The 16125-nt window shown below is 36.8% G+C and overlaps 1 protein-coding gene across 8 annotated transcripts in view; it reads right to left on the bottom strand.

Moving 5' to 3' along the window:
- The window catches only part of SNX14 (sorting nexin 14), an 88965-nt gene that overhangs the window by 37219 nt on the left and 35621 nt on the right, over positions 1-16125 (bottom strand). For 7 of the 8 annotated variants that reach the window (XR_013441189.1, XR_013441188.1, XM_078055025.1 and 4 more), the window contains 5 exons: positions 9309-9465; positions 7545-7620; positions 6118-6162; positions 5947-6027; positions 5733-5847 (listed from right to left, as the gene is read on the bottom strand). Coding sequence is in view for 6 of the 8 variants with exons in the window: in XM_078055025.1 (XP_077911151.1) it covers positions 5733-5847; positions 5947-6027; positions 6118-6162; positions 7545-7620; positions 9309-9465 (474 nt within the window). In the remaining 2 variants the exon portion in view is untranslated. The remainder of the gene's footprint in view (positions 1-5732; positions 5848-5946; positions 6028-6117; positions 6163-7544; positions 7621-9308; positions 9466-16125) is intronic. The other variant, XM_078055027.1, reaches the window with a different exon arrangement.

The following is a 16125-nucleotide window of genomic DNA, read 5'->3' as shown; positions in this document are numbered from 1 at the left end:
TGTCTTATCAGATGAAGGGCTAGTATCTTAAATCTATAAAGAACATATCAAACTCAATACCCAAAGAACAAATAATCCAATCAAGAAATGGGCAGAAGACATGAAAGACATTTTTCCAATGAAGACATACAAATGTTGCCAACAGACAACATGAAAAATTGCTCAATATCACTTGGTATCAGGGAAATACAAATCAAAACCACAATGAGATACCACCTCACATCAATCAGAATGGCGAAAATTAAGTCAGGAAATGACAGATGATGGGGAGGATCCCAAGAAGGGGGAACCCTCTTACACTGTTGGTGGGAATGCAAGCTGGTGCAGCCACCCTGGAAAACAGTATGGAGGTCCCTCAGAAAGTTAAATGGAACTACCCTATGACCCAGCAATTGCAGAACTAGGGATTTACCCCAAATATACAAATGTAGTGATCTGAAGGGGCACCTGCACCCCAATGATTATAGCAGCAATTTCCACAATAGCCAAACTATGGAAAGAGCCCAGATGTCCATTGACAGATGAATGGATAAAGAAGATGTGCTACATATATATATAATGGAATACTACTCAGCCATCAAAAAAATGAAATCTTGCCATTTGCAATGACATGGATGGAACTAGAGGGTATTATGCTAAGCGAAATACGTCAACCAGAGAAAGACAATTATCATATGATCTCACTCATATGTGGAATTTAAGAAACAAAACAGAGGATCATAGGGGAAGAGAGGGAAAAATGAAACAAGACGAAATCAGAGAGGGCGACAAACCGTAAGAGACTCTTAAATATAGGAAACAAACTGAGGGTTGCTGGAGGGGAGGTGGGTAGGGAGATGGGGTAACTGGGTGAGGGACATTAAGCAGGGCATGTGATGTAATGAGCACTGGGTATTATATAAGACTGATAAATCACTGACCTCTACCTCTGAAACCAATAATACATTATATGTTAATTAATTAAATTTAAATTAACAAAAAAAGACAAAAACTAAGAGAATTTACCTCCATCAGATTGGTACTATAATAAATGTAAAAAAATATTTCTTTCAGCACATGGGAAATGATAACAGAAACCTGGTTCTTCAGAATGAAATAAAAAGTCCCAGGAAGGTAACTATACCAATAACTTAAGGGCCGGAAAAGGGGGGGGGTGTGGAGGGTTTGAAAAAGAAATACCAAAATATTGTAGAGTTTATATCCTACACAGAATTAAAATATGTTAACAGCACATCAGGCAGAAGGGGGTAATTGGAAGTACACTGAATTTCTTACAGTGTTCCTGAAGCAGTGAAATATTTTTAAATGAAGACTGTGATAAAAACTGACAGTGTAATCTCAGAGCAACCACTAAAACAAGAAGAGCGAACAGAAGAGACATAAATAAAAAGTCAATAGAAGAGACAAAATGGAATACTAAAGAATCCTCAAGTAACCAAAGAAAGGCAGGAAAGGAGTAAAAGAATAAAAAATAGATGGAACAAATACAAAACAAATACCAAGATCAAAGACCTAACAATAAACATACAATAATTACATTAAGTGTAAAGGTACACTACATGCCCCAACTAAAAAGCAAAGATTACCAAACTAGTTTATTAAAAAGATTCAACTCTAGGGGTGCCTGGGTGGCTCAGATGGTTAAGCATCTGCCTTCAGCTCAGGTCATGATCTCAGGGTCCTGGGATTGTGCCCTGCATCAGGCTCCCTGCTCAGCGGTAAGCCTGCTTCTCCCTCTCCCTCTACTGCTCCCCCTGCTTGTACTCTCTCACTCTCTCTGTTGAATAAATAAATAAAATATTAAAAAAAAAGACAGCGTAGCTATATTAATCTCAAACCAAGCAGACTTAAAGACAGAGAATTACCAGAGATAAAGAGCATTTTAAAATGATAAAAGGACAAATTCATCATGAACACATGACAATCCTAAATGTGTCTACACCTAATAAAGTTCAAAATACATGGAAAACATTACAAAACTAAAGATACAAACAGCAAATCCATGAAGAAATCAGAAAGAATACAGAATATTTTTAGACAATCCATCAACTTAACCTAACTGACATTTATAAAACACTACCCAACACAACAAAACAGAAGTTCTTCTCACATGCACAGGAAACATTCATTAAGACACACCATATGTATGAGCCATAAACAAGGTTCAATAAATTTCAAAAGACTAAAATCACACAAGAGTATGTTGTCTGATCAGAACAGTATTTTTTAAAAGATTTATTTGTTTGTTTGTTTGTTTGGGAGAAAGAGAGCACACGCATGCTTAAGTTGGGGGGCAGGGGAGGCAGAGGGCAAGGGGGAGAGAATCCTTAAGCAGACTCCCCGCTGAGCACGGAGCCCCATGCAGGGTTCAATCCCTGGGCCCTGAGATCATGACCGGAGCCAAAATCAAGAGTCAGATCCTTAACCAACTGAGCCACCCAGGTGCACTGATGAGAACAGTATTAGATTAGAAAACCATCACAGTAAGAGATCTTAAAATCAAATGTTGGTAAATTTAAGTCAAAAAATAAACCAGAGGGAAATTTAAAAATATTTAAAACTTAACTACAATAAAAACACCACATATTTGGGGCACCTGGCTGGTTTAGTCAGTAGAGCATACAACCTTTGATCTCAGGGTCATGAGTTGAAGTCCCATGTTGGGTGTAGAGCTTACTTAAAAAACAAAACAAAACAAAAAAACAAAACACCACAGGGGTGTCTGGGTGGCTCAGTCAGTTATGTATCTGACTCTTGATTTCAACTCAGGTCTTGATCTCAGGGTCATGAGATCAAGCCCCACATCAGGCTCCCTGCTCAGCGGGGAACCTGCTTCTCCCTCTCCCGCTGCCTGCCGCTCCTCCTGCTTGTGCTCTCTCTCTGTGTCAAATAGGTAAAATCTTAAAAAAAAAAAAAAAAAAAATCCAAAAAGTTTAGAATTTAGCTATAGCAATTCATACAGAAAAATTTATAATTTTAAAAAAAAGCCTCTATCCAAAAAGAAGACAGGAATAAAATTAAGAAACCGGAAAAAGAAATGCAAACTAAACTCAAGGTAAGCAGAAGTAATAAAAATAAAAGTGGAAAATTGGCATATCAAAAACATTAATAGATTTGATAAAACCCCTAGCAATACAGATTAGAAAAAAGAAAATACAAATTACCAATCGAGAGGACATCACTATAGCTCCACAATAAGGGAACAATGGAAATAACTTGGTGACAATAAAATAGGTTACTAAGATGCATTAAAAGCATTCAAAAAAATTTAATATCAATTAATGATTTAAAAAAAAAAAAACTCTCAGCAAACCAGGAAGAGAAGGATACCTTCTCAATCTGATCAAGGATATCTACCAAAAAAAACAAAAACAAAAACAAAAAAAACAAACCAGACTAGTACCATACTTAATGGTACAACACTAAGTAATATCCCCCTAAGAACAGGAACGAAGCAAGGATGTCAACTTTTACTGCTTCAATTCAACATAATAGTAAAGGTCCTAGCCGTTGCAATAGGCAATAAAAAGAAATAAAAGGCATAAACACTATAAAGGAAAAAGTAAAACTATATTTGCAAATGACATAATTATGTACGTAGAAAGTCTTAAGGAAATGTACAAAAAAGCTACCAGAACTAATAAGTGAATGTAGCCATGGCACAGGATACAAAGTCAATATGCAAAAAATCAATTCTATTTCTGTTTATTAGCCACAATTTAAAAATTATTTTAAATACCACATGCAAATACCTCCAAAAACATAAAGACCTACAGTGAAAACTATGAAATGCTACAGAAATGAATGGAAAAATATTCCATGTTCATACACCAGAAACCCAAATACTGTTGAGATGGCATTACTCCCTGAGTTGATCTATACTACAGATTTAATGCAATTCCAATCAAAAATCTCCGAAGTAGGCTAGGCTTTGTGCGTGTGTGTGCGTGTGTGTGTGTGTATGTGTATCCATGAGCATGTGTGTGCATGTGTGTGTGGAAATAGGCAATCTGATTCTAAAATATATCCATATACATGCAAAAGACCTAGGATAGCCAACACAATTTGAAAAAACAAATAAGAGGCCTTATGCCACCTGATTTCAAGACATACTATATAGTCATAATAATCAAGACTACGATATTAGGCATAAAATCAGACATGAATCAGTGGAAATAAAGAGAATCCAAAACACATATACATGGTCAAATCATTTAACGAAGATGCCAAAGCAACTCAAGATGGGGAAAAAAAAATGTCTCCTCAAAAAATGGGTATCAGAAAAACCAGATATCCATATCCAATGGAGGGAAAAAATGAACCTCCAACCCCTAACTAATACCAATACAAAATATTTCAAGATCACAAACCTACATGTAAAATATAAAACTATAATGCATCCAGAGAAAAACAATCAAATATCACCTTGACTTAGGGTAACAAAGACTTCCTATGGAAGTCTCTGAAAGCATTAACCATAAAATAGAAATACTGAGTATCATCAAAATTTCAAAATTCTACTCATCAAAAGATACTATTCAGAAAATGAAAAGACAAGCCAGTCTGGAAGAAAACATTCTTAATACTTATTTCTGACAAAAGACTTGCATCTAAAATATATAAAGAACTCCTATAATTTAATGAAAAAAGAAAAACAATTCAGTAAAAAATGGGCAGATTAAACACTTCCATGTACAAAGATATTTGAATGGCCAATAAGCATATTATAAAATGTTCAACACCAACCATTAGAGAAATGCTAATTAAAAGCACAATAACATACCACCACATACCCACTAAAATGGCTAAAATTAAAAAGATAAATAAACACCACCAAATTTTGGTAAAGGTATGGAGCAACCAAAATTCTCACACATTTGCTAGGGAGAGTAAAACAGTACAACCACTTTGGAAAACAATTTAGCAGTTTCTCATAAAACAAAATATGTACCTACCCTGTGACCCAGTAATTCTACTTCCAGTTATTAAACATATGCCCAACAGAAAAAGCCTTATACAAGAATGTGCACAGCAATTTTATTCATAATAGCCCAAAAGTGAAAGCAGTCCAGATATATCCATCCACAAGGAGAATGAATTAAAAAAAAAAACACACAGTACACTCATTCAAAAGAATACTACTTAACAAAAAAAAAAGCAAACTATTCCTCTACACAACACAAACCAATCTTAAAAAGCATTATCCTGAATCAATGAAGCCAGGAATAAAAGAGTACATACCATATACTCCATTTATATAAGGAAACTGTATAGGCAAAACTAATCTGTGGTGAGAGAAACGAGACCTGTAATTGCTTTGGCAGGAGTGGGAGTGTTTGGGAAGGGCCCTAACTTACTGGGGTGATGGAAATGTTCTATATCTTGATAAAAGTGTAAGTTACACAGATGTCTAGATTTGTCAAACCTGATCAAACTGTGCATTTAAGTTCTGTGAATTTCACTGTGTAAATTATATCTCAATTTTTTTAAGTTATATTTTAAAAAGAAGTTGAAGTCAATTATAAATTATGTTCCAATCTGGAAAGAAGTGCACACTTAAGAGACAACTCAAAGGTGATATTAAAGTAACTAGTAAAATGAAATTTAGAACAATGATATATGACAACTACAAAATCAGATCTGATCTAAACATTCAAATGTATTTAAAACACAAAATAAATAAATTAAAAAGTGTAAAAATGACTTTGGTAAAGTGCACAGGTAAGCCTCACCCACAGTCAGACATATTTGCAATACATGCACCGCTCCTTCTTGTTTCAGAAAGTTCATAAAACGAAACAAGAGATCTTGCTGCTCTCTGATTTGCTTCAATTCTAACTTCAGCACCTTGATACAATATGGGAGAAGAGTAAGTTAAGGCCATATAAACACATGATAAAATTGTTTATATCAAAAATAATATACATTATTGCTAAAAATACTTACAGACGGCTTTTTATTTCTAGGTTCTGCAAATTTCTGCAAGAATGGAACCAAGGGGGAAGGCAGTTCAGTTGCTTTTTCAGGCTTTAAAAAAGAGAATTTATTAATTCAATAAAAGTGCGATGTGCTTTGACAGATATGAATCAAAATTCATACTTAATACTCAATACTCACTGGACTGTCATCTATGAAGATGATAAGCAAATGATTCACAGTATCCTAATGGAAAATAATACACATGGGTCAAAATAATTCCATTACTATATTTTTTTTTTTTTTTTTAAGATTTTATTTATTTATTTGACAGGGACACAGAGAGAGAGGGAACACAAGCAGGCGGAGTAGGAGAGGGAGAAGCAGGCCTCCCGTGGACTAGGCAGCCCGATGCGGGGCTCGATCCCAGGACCCTGGGATCATGACCTGAGCTGAAGGCAGACACTTAACGACTGAGCCACCCAGGCGCCCCCCCATTACTATATTCTGCCTAAAATTCTCAAAGCATTTTTCATATTGTGAAAGTTTCTAGAAAAATGAAGAAGCAAATGGAACAGTGGCAAAGCATTTGCACATATGTAACACAGAGGGACTTTAAAAAGTCTGCGATGCAGGGGGTGCCTGGGTGCCTCAGTCGGTCGAGCATCTGACTCTTGGTTTTGGCTCAGGTCATGATCTCAGGGTTGTGGTACTGAGCCCCAAGTTGGGCTCCACACTCAGCAGGGAGTCTGCTTGGGATTCTCTCTCCCTCTCCCTCTGCCCCTGCCCCAGCTCATGCTCACACACTCTCTCAAATAAATAAATACTTTTTTAAAAAATGTGATGCAGGGTCTCACTTTTTGGAAAGTGGGCAAAGAAAAGTTATTCTGACTTCAGCATTTAAAGTGTTTATAAATTATTCCTGTTTCTTCAAAATCTTATTGGTTCAAAAGTAAAAGTAATTCAAGTTTCCATCAATGGATGCATAAATAGCAAAATGTGGTATATATCTACAATGGAATATTATACAGTCTTGATAAGGAACAAAATTCTAATATATGCTACAATGTGGATGAATCTTGGGGACATTATGCTAAGGGAAATAAGGCAGTCACAAAAAGACAAATAATGCATGGACCCACTTATAGGAGGTACCAGAGTAGTCAAATTCATAGAGACAGAAGTATGTTGGTGGCTGCCAGGGGACTAGAGGAAAGAAGAATGGAGAATTATTAATGGGTACAGAATTTCAGTTTTGTAAGGTGAAAGAATTCTAGAGACACATAGTAGTGATGGTTGCTCAACAATGAATGTACTTAATACCACTGAACTGTATATATAAAAACATTTAGGGCGCCTGGGTGGCTCAGTTGGTTAAGCGACTGCCTTCGGCTCAGGTCATGATCCTGGAGTCCCTGGATCGAGTCCCGCATCGGGCTCCCTGCTCGGCAGGGAGCCTGCTTCTCCCTATGACCCTCACCCCTCTCATGTGCTCTCTCTCTCTGTCTCAAATAAATAAATAAAATCTTTAAAAAAATAAAAAAAAAAAAAAAAAAAAAAAACATTTAAGATGATAAACTTTGTTATATGTATTTTACCACAAATTAAAAGCACTTTTTGAGCCTTACTGGATCAGCTAGGAAATCCAAAGAAGGAAGGAACACCGAACCGGAAAGGATCTCTCTTAAAAGTAAGGTCAGGGATCTGGAAAAACAATATTGCACATATTTAGTGATTTACATCAGTTCTTACCTGGAGATCTTGTTAAAATGCAGACTATGATTCAGTAGGTATGCCCCAAGATTCTGTATTTCTAAAAAGCTCCCAAGTAATGTTCATGCTAGTGGTTCACAGACCATACCTGGATTCCTGAACTGGCTAAAAGAAAGTATTGTTTAAGAGAAAAAAGCATTTCCTTAACAGGAGGGATTTGGGTGAACATTAGAAAACACTCCCCACCTCAGAAAATTTAAAATACTTAATACATTTTAAAATTAATGTTTAAAACTAGTAATACAATTTGTAATTATAATAAATTAACATTATACATTAATCTGTTTAAAATATTTTCATTAAAATATTCTAAATTTTGGGGCGCCTGGGTGGCTCAGTCAGTTGGGCAGCTGCCTTCGGCTCGGGTCATGATCCTGGGGTCCAGGGATCGAGCCCCACGTCTGGCTCCCTGCTCAGTGGGGAGCCTGCTTCTCCCTCTCCCTCTGCCTGCCACTCTGCCTACTTGTGCTCTCTCTCTCTCTGTCAAATAAATAAATGGAATCTTTAAAAAAATTTTTAAAAAAATAAAATAAAATAAAAAATAAAATATTCTAAATTTTTAAAATTTTTAATAAAAACTTTATGTTATAGGGCGCCTGGGTGGCTCAGTAGGTTAAGCATCTGCCTTTGCCTTGGGTAGTGATCCCAAGTTACTGGGATCGAGCCCTAAGTCGGGCTTCCTGCTCAGCAGGGAGCCTGCTCCCTTAGATTATTAGAATAATCTAAACAAATTCCTGCCAGAACGAGAAACAATGGTCTAGATGAATTCTAATCATTCTTGCCAGGTATAACCTTAAAACACAACTTTGGTTTGGTCTGTTTAGTTTTGTTTTGTTTTGTTTTGAAGATTTTATTTATCTGACAGAGAGAGACACAGCAAGAGAGGGAACACAAGCGGGGGAGTGGGAGAGGGAGAAGCAGGCTTCCTGCTAAGCAGGGAGCCCAACGCAGGGCTCGATCCCATGGCCCTGGGATCACAACCTGAGCCGAAGGCAGACGCCCAAAGACTGAGCCACCCAGGCGCTCCAGGTCTGTTTAGTTTATTCAAAGTGTTTCTGCCAATGAGTCACAATGTTTATGTCTTTAAAATGGAACACCAAGAGGGCGCCTGGGTGGCTCAGTTGGTTGAGTGACTGCCTTCAGCTCAGGTCATGATCCTGGAGTCCCGGGATCGAGTCCCGCATCGGGCTCCCTGCTCAGCGGGGCCTCTGCTTCTCCCTCTCCTGCTCCCCACTCTTGTGCTCTCTCTCTCTCTCTCATTCTCTCTCTCAAATAAATAAATAAAATCTTAAAAAATAAAATAAAATAAAATGGAACACCAAGAAATTAACAAAGTATAATGATCTCAAATAAAAAAACTGATTTTATTCATATTTATCTTGATTTTCCCAAGATCACTTCCCCCCCGCAAAAAAATTCTAAGCAACACAACATATGTTGTTGTGTTTAGCACTAAAATCGCATTTTAATACCTGACAAATTATATTTCTTAAATGAAAATTTATTCACATCATAGGTTAATCTCAAGTTTTAGTGTACTCCTATTATGATCAAGAATAACAATATACATATGTCATGGTATGCAAATACTGCTATGACATTTTCTGGACTATTTATACCTGCAGTCTGTTGCTTTAGGAGGCAAAATATAAGGAAAAAGTAGTTCAGTAAGTTTCCTTAAATAGTGTAATTCATCTCTTCGACTCCTCAAAGCCACATGAAGCTCTGGACCATATTCTTCTAAAGCAGCTTGCTGTAAAAACTCTGTATTTTCTACTATAAATAGAAATAAAAAAATAAATATTGAAAGAAGTTAAGCAACATTAAATAACTTCAGTCATTTCCACTAACAAACAAAACCATTTATACAGTCATTCCTTTTCTAGCCCTCCCTTCTTTCCAACATGTATTCTACTGGGAAATTTTTCACAAAAAGGATATAAAAAGAACAATTTTCCTCCTTGCCATAAGTTTTTTAATTTTGCAAAAAATTGATAAAAAGACCTTTTCCCATGGCAAACAAGAATTTTAACTCATATCACTACCTTACAAATGATATTAAACAAAAGCAAATATTTATTTTAAAAAGTGGAAAAAACCACAGAAAACTTCTAGCACATCCAAAGGCATTGTTATCAAATGTTATACCTTGTTCATCCTCTGCAAATACACACACACACACACACACACACACAAAGTCTGTTAAAACTCTTTGTTGTCTGCCAGCAAATTAGACAATCTGGAAGAAATGGATGCATTCCTAGAGATGTATAAACTACCAAAACTGAACCAGGAAGAAATAGAAAACCTGAACAGACCTATAACCACTAAGGAAATTGAAGCAGTCATCAAAAATCTCCAGCAAACAAGAGCCCAGGGCCAGATGGCTTCCCAGGGGAATTCTACCAAACATTTAAAGAAGAATTAATACCTACTCTTCTGAAACTGTTTGAAAAAATAGAAATGGAAGGAAAACTTCCAAACTCATTTTATGAGGCCAGAATTACCTTGATCCCAAAACCAGACAAAGACCCCACCAAAAAGGAGAATTACAGACCAATATCCCTGATGAACATAGATGAAAAAATTCTCACTAAAATACTAGCCAATAGGATCCAACAGTACATTAAAAAGATTATTCACCACTACCAAGTGGGATTTATTCCTGAGCTGCAAGGTTGGTTCAACATCCGCAAATCAAGCAATGTGATACAATACATTAATAAAAGAAAGAACAACAACCATATGATACTCTCAATGATGCAGAAAAAGCATTCGAGGGGCGACTGGGTGGCTCAGTTTTTAAGCGTCTGCCTTCGGCTCAGGTCATGATCCCAGGTTCCTGGGGTCAAGCCCCATATTGGGCTCCCTGCTCAGCAGGAAGCCTGCTTCTCCCTCTCCCACTCCCCATGCTTGTGTTCCCTCTCTTGCTGTGTTTCTCTCTGTCAAATAAATAAATAAAATTATTAAAAAAAACAAAAAAGAAAAAGAAAAAGCACTTGACAAAATACAGCATCCTTTCTTGATTAAAACTCCTCACAGTGTAGGGATAGAGGGTACATACCTCAGTATCATAAAAGCCATCCATGAAAAACTCACAGTGAGTATCATTCTCAATGGGGAAAAACTGACAGCTTTCCCCCTAAGGTCAGGAACTCGGCAGGGATGTCCACTACCACCACTGCTATTCAACATAGTATTAGAAGTCCTAGCCTCGGCAATTAGACAACAAAAAGAAATAAAAGGGATCAGAATCGGCAAAGAAGAAGTCAAACTCTCATTTTTTGCTGATGATATGATTCTTTACGTGGAAAACCCAAAAACTCCACCCCAAAACTGCTAGAACTCATACAGGAATTCAGTAAAGAGGCAGGATATAAAATCAATGCACAGAAATCAGTGGCATTTCTATACACCAACAAGAGAGAAGAAAGAGAAATTAAGGAGTCGATCCCATTAACAACTGCACCCAAAACCATAAGATACCTAGGAATAAATCTAACAAAAGAGGCAAAGAATCTGTACTCAGAAAACTACAGAATACTCATGAAAGAAATTGGGGAAGACACAAAGAAATGGAAAAACGTTCCATGCTCATGGATTGGAAGAACAAATATTGTGAAAATGTCTATGCTACCTAGAGCAATCAACACATTTAATGCAATCCCTATCAAAATGCCATCAACTTTTTTCAAAGAAATGGAACAAATAAACCTAAAATTTTTATGGAACCAGAAAAGACCCCAAATAGCCTGAGGAATGTTGAAAAAGAAAAGCGAAGCTAGTGGTATCACAATTCCAGACTTCAAGCTCTATTACAAAGCTGTCATCATCAAGACAGTATGGTACTGGCACAAAAACAGACACACAGATCAATGGAACAGAATAGAGAGCCCAGAAATGGACCCTCAACTCTATGTTAAACTAATCTTCGACAAAGCAGGAAAGAAGATCCAATGGAAAAACGACAGTCTCTTCAACAAATGGTGTTGGGAAAACTGGACAGCACATGCAGAATGAAACTGAACCATTCCCTTACACCAGAAATAAAAATAGACTCAAAATCGATGAAAGACCTAAATGTGAGACAGGAATCCATCAAAATCCTTGAGGAGAACACAGGCAGCAACCTCTTTGACCTCAGCCGCAGTAACTTCTTCCTAGAAACATCGCCAAAGGCAAGGGAAGCAAGGGCAAAAATGAACTATTGGGACTTCATCAAGATAAAAAGCTTTTGCACAGCAAAGGAAACAGTCAACAAAACCAAAAGACAACTGACAGAATGGGAGTAGATATTTGCAAATGACATTTCAGATAAAGGACTAGTATCCAAAACCTTATTATAAAGAACTTATCAAACTCAATACCCAGAGAACAAATAATCCAATCAAGAAATGGGCAGAAGACATGAACAGACATTTCTGCAAAGAAGACATCCAAATGGCCAATAGACACACGAAAAAGTGTTCGTCACTGGGCATCAGGGAAATACAAATCAAAACCTCAATGAGGTACCACCTCGCACCAGTCAGAATGGCTAAAATTAACAAGTCAGGAAACGACAGATGTTGGCGAGGAAGTAGAGAAAGGGGAACCCTCCTACACTGCTGGTGGGAATGCAAGCCGGTGCAGCCACTCTGGAAAACAGTATGGAGGTACCTCAAAAAGTTGAAAATAGAGCTACCCTACAACCCAGCAATTGCACTACTGGGTATTTACCCCAAGGATACAAATGTAGTGATCCGAAGGGGCACATGCACCCTAATGGTTATAGCAGCAATATCCACAATAACCAAACTATGGAAAGAGCCTAGATGTCCATCAACAGACGAATGGATAAAGAAGATGTGGTGTGTATATACATACATACATACACACACACACTGGAATATTATGCAGCCATCAAAAAATGAAATCTTGCCATCTGCAACGACGTGGATGGAACTAGGTGGTATTATGCTAAACGAAGTAAGTCAATCAGAGAAAGACAATTATCATATGATCTCACTGATATGAGGAATTTGAGAAACAAGACAGAAGATCATAGGGGAAGGGAGGGAAAAATGAAAAAGGATGAAACCATAAAGGGAGACAAACAATAAGAGAGACTCTTAATCTCAGGAAACAAACTGAGGGTTGCTGGAGTGGAGGACGGGGAGGGATGGGGTGGCTGGGTGATGGACACTGGGGAGGGTATGTGCTATGGTGAGCGCTGTGAATTGTGTAAGACTGATGAATCAGACCTGTACCCCTGAAACAAATAATACATTATATGTTAATATAAATAAATAAATAAATAAAACTCTTTGTTATCTCTGCTTTCACATCTAAATCATTCAGGTAACCTTTTAAAGCACTGGCTTCCTTTGTTAAGTTCTGTGTCTTCTGCTCAAGAGTATAGGATATAATAGGTACAGAACTGTGTAAAATAGAAGTCCATGAACAGATAAATTACTTAATGAATATTAAGTGGTGATAAAACTTATATTAACAGAAAGTTTTCTTAAAAGGCCAAGTACTAAACTAATATTTTAGAAAAAGAGAGCAAGTGCGGGGGGGGGCGGGGGGGGGTCATAGGGGAAGCAAATCTTAAGCAGACTCTGTGCTGAGTGTGGAGCCTGACACCAGGCTGGATCTCATGACCCCAAGATCATGACCTAAGCCGAAATCAAAGAGTCGGAGGCTTAACTGAGTCACCCAGGCATCCCAAACTAATATTTTAACTTAAAGGTAATAATATTGTCATTACAGACCTCAAAAGACAAGGAGGAAAACAAGTTATGCTTTCCCTTATTTGCACTCTGTGCCAGGTTTTAAAATCATGGAGTCTATGAAAGGAATCTAAACTCTAATTCAGTGGCATTTATTTTTAACTATTTTCTTCTATTTTTATTCAAAGAGAATGCAAGCACATTTACCAAAAAAAGCCAATATATGCATTCTAATAGTGTGAGTACTAAGAAGGTAAATGAAGGCTATCTGTGCCTGAGGTACAAAAGAAGGCCTGGCAAAGATGGATGTAGTTATTACAAGAAATGCATTTTATTTCATAATTATGCAATTATTTACTAAGCATTTTTCTCCAAGAATTTGGGGCACAGATTATTTAAAAATGTATGTCATAAGCCAGAATTTAAAATGAGACTAAGCCATGCTAAATTCCAGCTCTACTTAACAAACTGATCTTGAACAAATGATATAATGCCTATGAGCCTCAGTTCCCACATTACAGTTAAGCAATTATAAACAATGAAAAGTCATCATGCAAAATGTGTAAGGAATTATAACGTTCAACGTGATTAAGCATTCACACATAATATATAAATTAAAACACCAGATCGGAATCTATTTAACATGTCAGACATGAGAGTTTTTTGTAGTTCTAGATAATGAGAAAATAAAGAAATCAGGCAAAAGATAAAAAGAATACAGGGAGGAAAATCTTAATTGGGAATATAAGCAAAATATAGATGCTGGAAAACAGAGCATGGATTAATCCCCACTAATCATCAGTCCATCTACTGCCTTATCAGTTAGCAGTTTTCAGACCAAAACAGGAAAGGTCTCCAGAATCCATGACAAAGAGATGCCTTCAGGATGAAAGACTGGACAGTAAGGTCCTTCTGCACAATTTATTACTGAATTCAAGTTAAGCCAATGCTTCTGAAGTATATATATTCAGTATTTCTAAAGGGCCATGAGAGTACACACATAGACAGAAAACATCTATATAATCCCTATTCTCAAGAGACAGATTACAGAGAAAACACTGAGAGAGTAAAAGGAATCTGAATGAAGAGATGAACCTTTAATTACTTTCTGAGTTATGCACAATGGTGGGGCCAAAGAATTTTGAAAACAAATCTATGCATTAAAGAAATGAAAATTCAAAAATCTGATAACCTTTTTTACAAGTCTATCTAATTCACTGTCATAATACTTAGAATATCAGGACCTTTGAATAAAGTAAAAGTCCTTCTAATCTCAGGCCTTTTAATTCTATGAATCTCATTAACTACAGTGTTATTAATTAATCGAATCTAGCATTTTACAGTGATTTTATAATTGGGAATCATTTTTTGCATTAATAGTAGCAAATTAGCAAACCCTCCCTTGTAAAGACTCAATAATAAATTTCAAACTGGTTTGTGTGTGGGTGTGCATATATATATAACACCACTCTCTTAGAAATAAAATAATTTGGGAATTTTATTAAACTGATTAATTCAACTAAAAATAAAAAGATGTCTCCTTTACTTATAGCCTGCATTCAAAGTGTTTGTCTTTTGAACAAAAACTATATTAAAAATACTTCTCCCACATAAAAACCTGCACACAAATGTTTACAGCAGCTTTACTCATAACTGCCAAAACTTGGAAGCAAGCAAGATGTACTTCAATAGGTGAATGGATAAATAAACTGTGGCACATTCATACACTGGAATATAACTGAGCAGTAAAAAGAAATGAGCTATCGAGCCATGAAAAGACATGGAGGAGCCTTAAATCCATATTTTTAAATAAAAGAAGCCAGTCTGAAAAGGTTACAGTATGATTCCAACTATATCACATTCTAGAAATGGCAAAACTGTGCAGACAATAAAAAGATCAATGGTTACCAGAGGTTCATGAAGGAAAGAGGGAGAGATGTCTGTGTGAAACACAGGGTTGTTTTTTTTTTAAGATTTTATTTATTTATTTGAGAGAGAGAGAGAGCACAAGTAGGCAGAGCAGCAGGGAGAGGGAGAGGGAGAAGCAGGCTCCCCACTGAGCAAGGAGCCAGATGAGGAACTCAATCCCAGGACCCCAGGATCATGACCCGAGCCAAAGGCAGATACTTAACCAACTGAGCCACCCAGGCCTCTGGAAATAAGGGGATTTTTAAGACAGTGAAACTATTCAGTAATGGTGGATACATGGCATTAAGCATTTGTCAAAACCCACATAATGTACAATACAAAGAGTAAACCCTAATGAAAACTGTGGACTTTAGTTAATAATAATGTATCAATATTGGTATATCAATAGTAACAAATGTACCAACTAATACAAGATGTTAATAGGGGAAAAGAGAGAGAGCTATGGGCACTCTCTATACTTTCTCAATTTTTGTATAAACTTAAAACTGCTCTAAAAAATAAAATTTACTGGGGCACCTGGCTGGCTCAGCCAGTGGATTATGTGACTCTTGATTTCCAGGTTGTGAGTTTGAGCCCTATGTTGTGTGTAGAGATTATTTAAAAATAAAATCTTTAAAAATAGTAATAATAATAATAGGGTGCCTGGGTAGCTCAATCGGTTAAGTGTCTGCCTTCAACTCAGGTCATGATCCCAGGGTCCAGGGATCAAGTCCTGCATCGGGCTCCCTGCTCATCTGGGATTCTGCTTCTCCCTCTACTCCTCACCCCTGCTCTGATCTCTCTCTCTCTCTCACTG

The sequence above is a fragment of the Halichoerus grypus genome, chromosome 9, assembly GCF_964656455.1.
Source record: "Halichoerus grypus chromosome 9, mHalGry1.hap1.1, whole genome shotgun sequence".
Classification (NCBI taxonomy): domain Eukaryota; kingdom Metazoa; phylum Chordata; class Mammalia; order Carnivora; family Phocidae; genus Halichoerus; species Halichoerus grypus.
The sequence above is the reverse complement of the archived record's forward strand: the minus strand, read 5'-3'. Positions and strand labels throughout refer to the sequence as shown.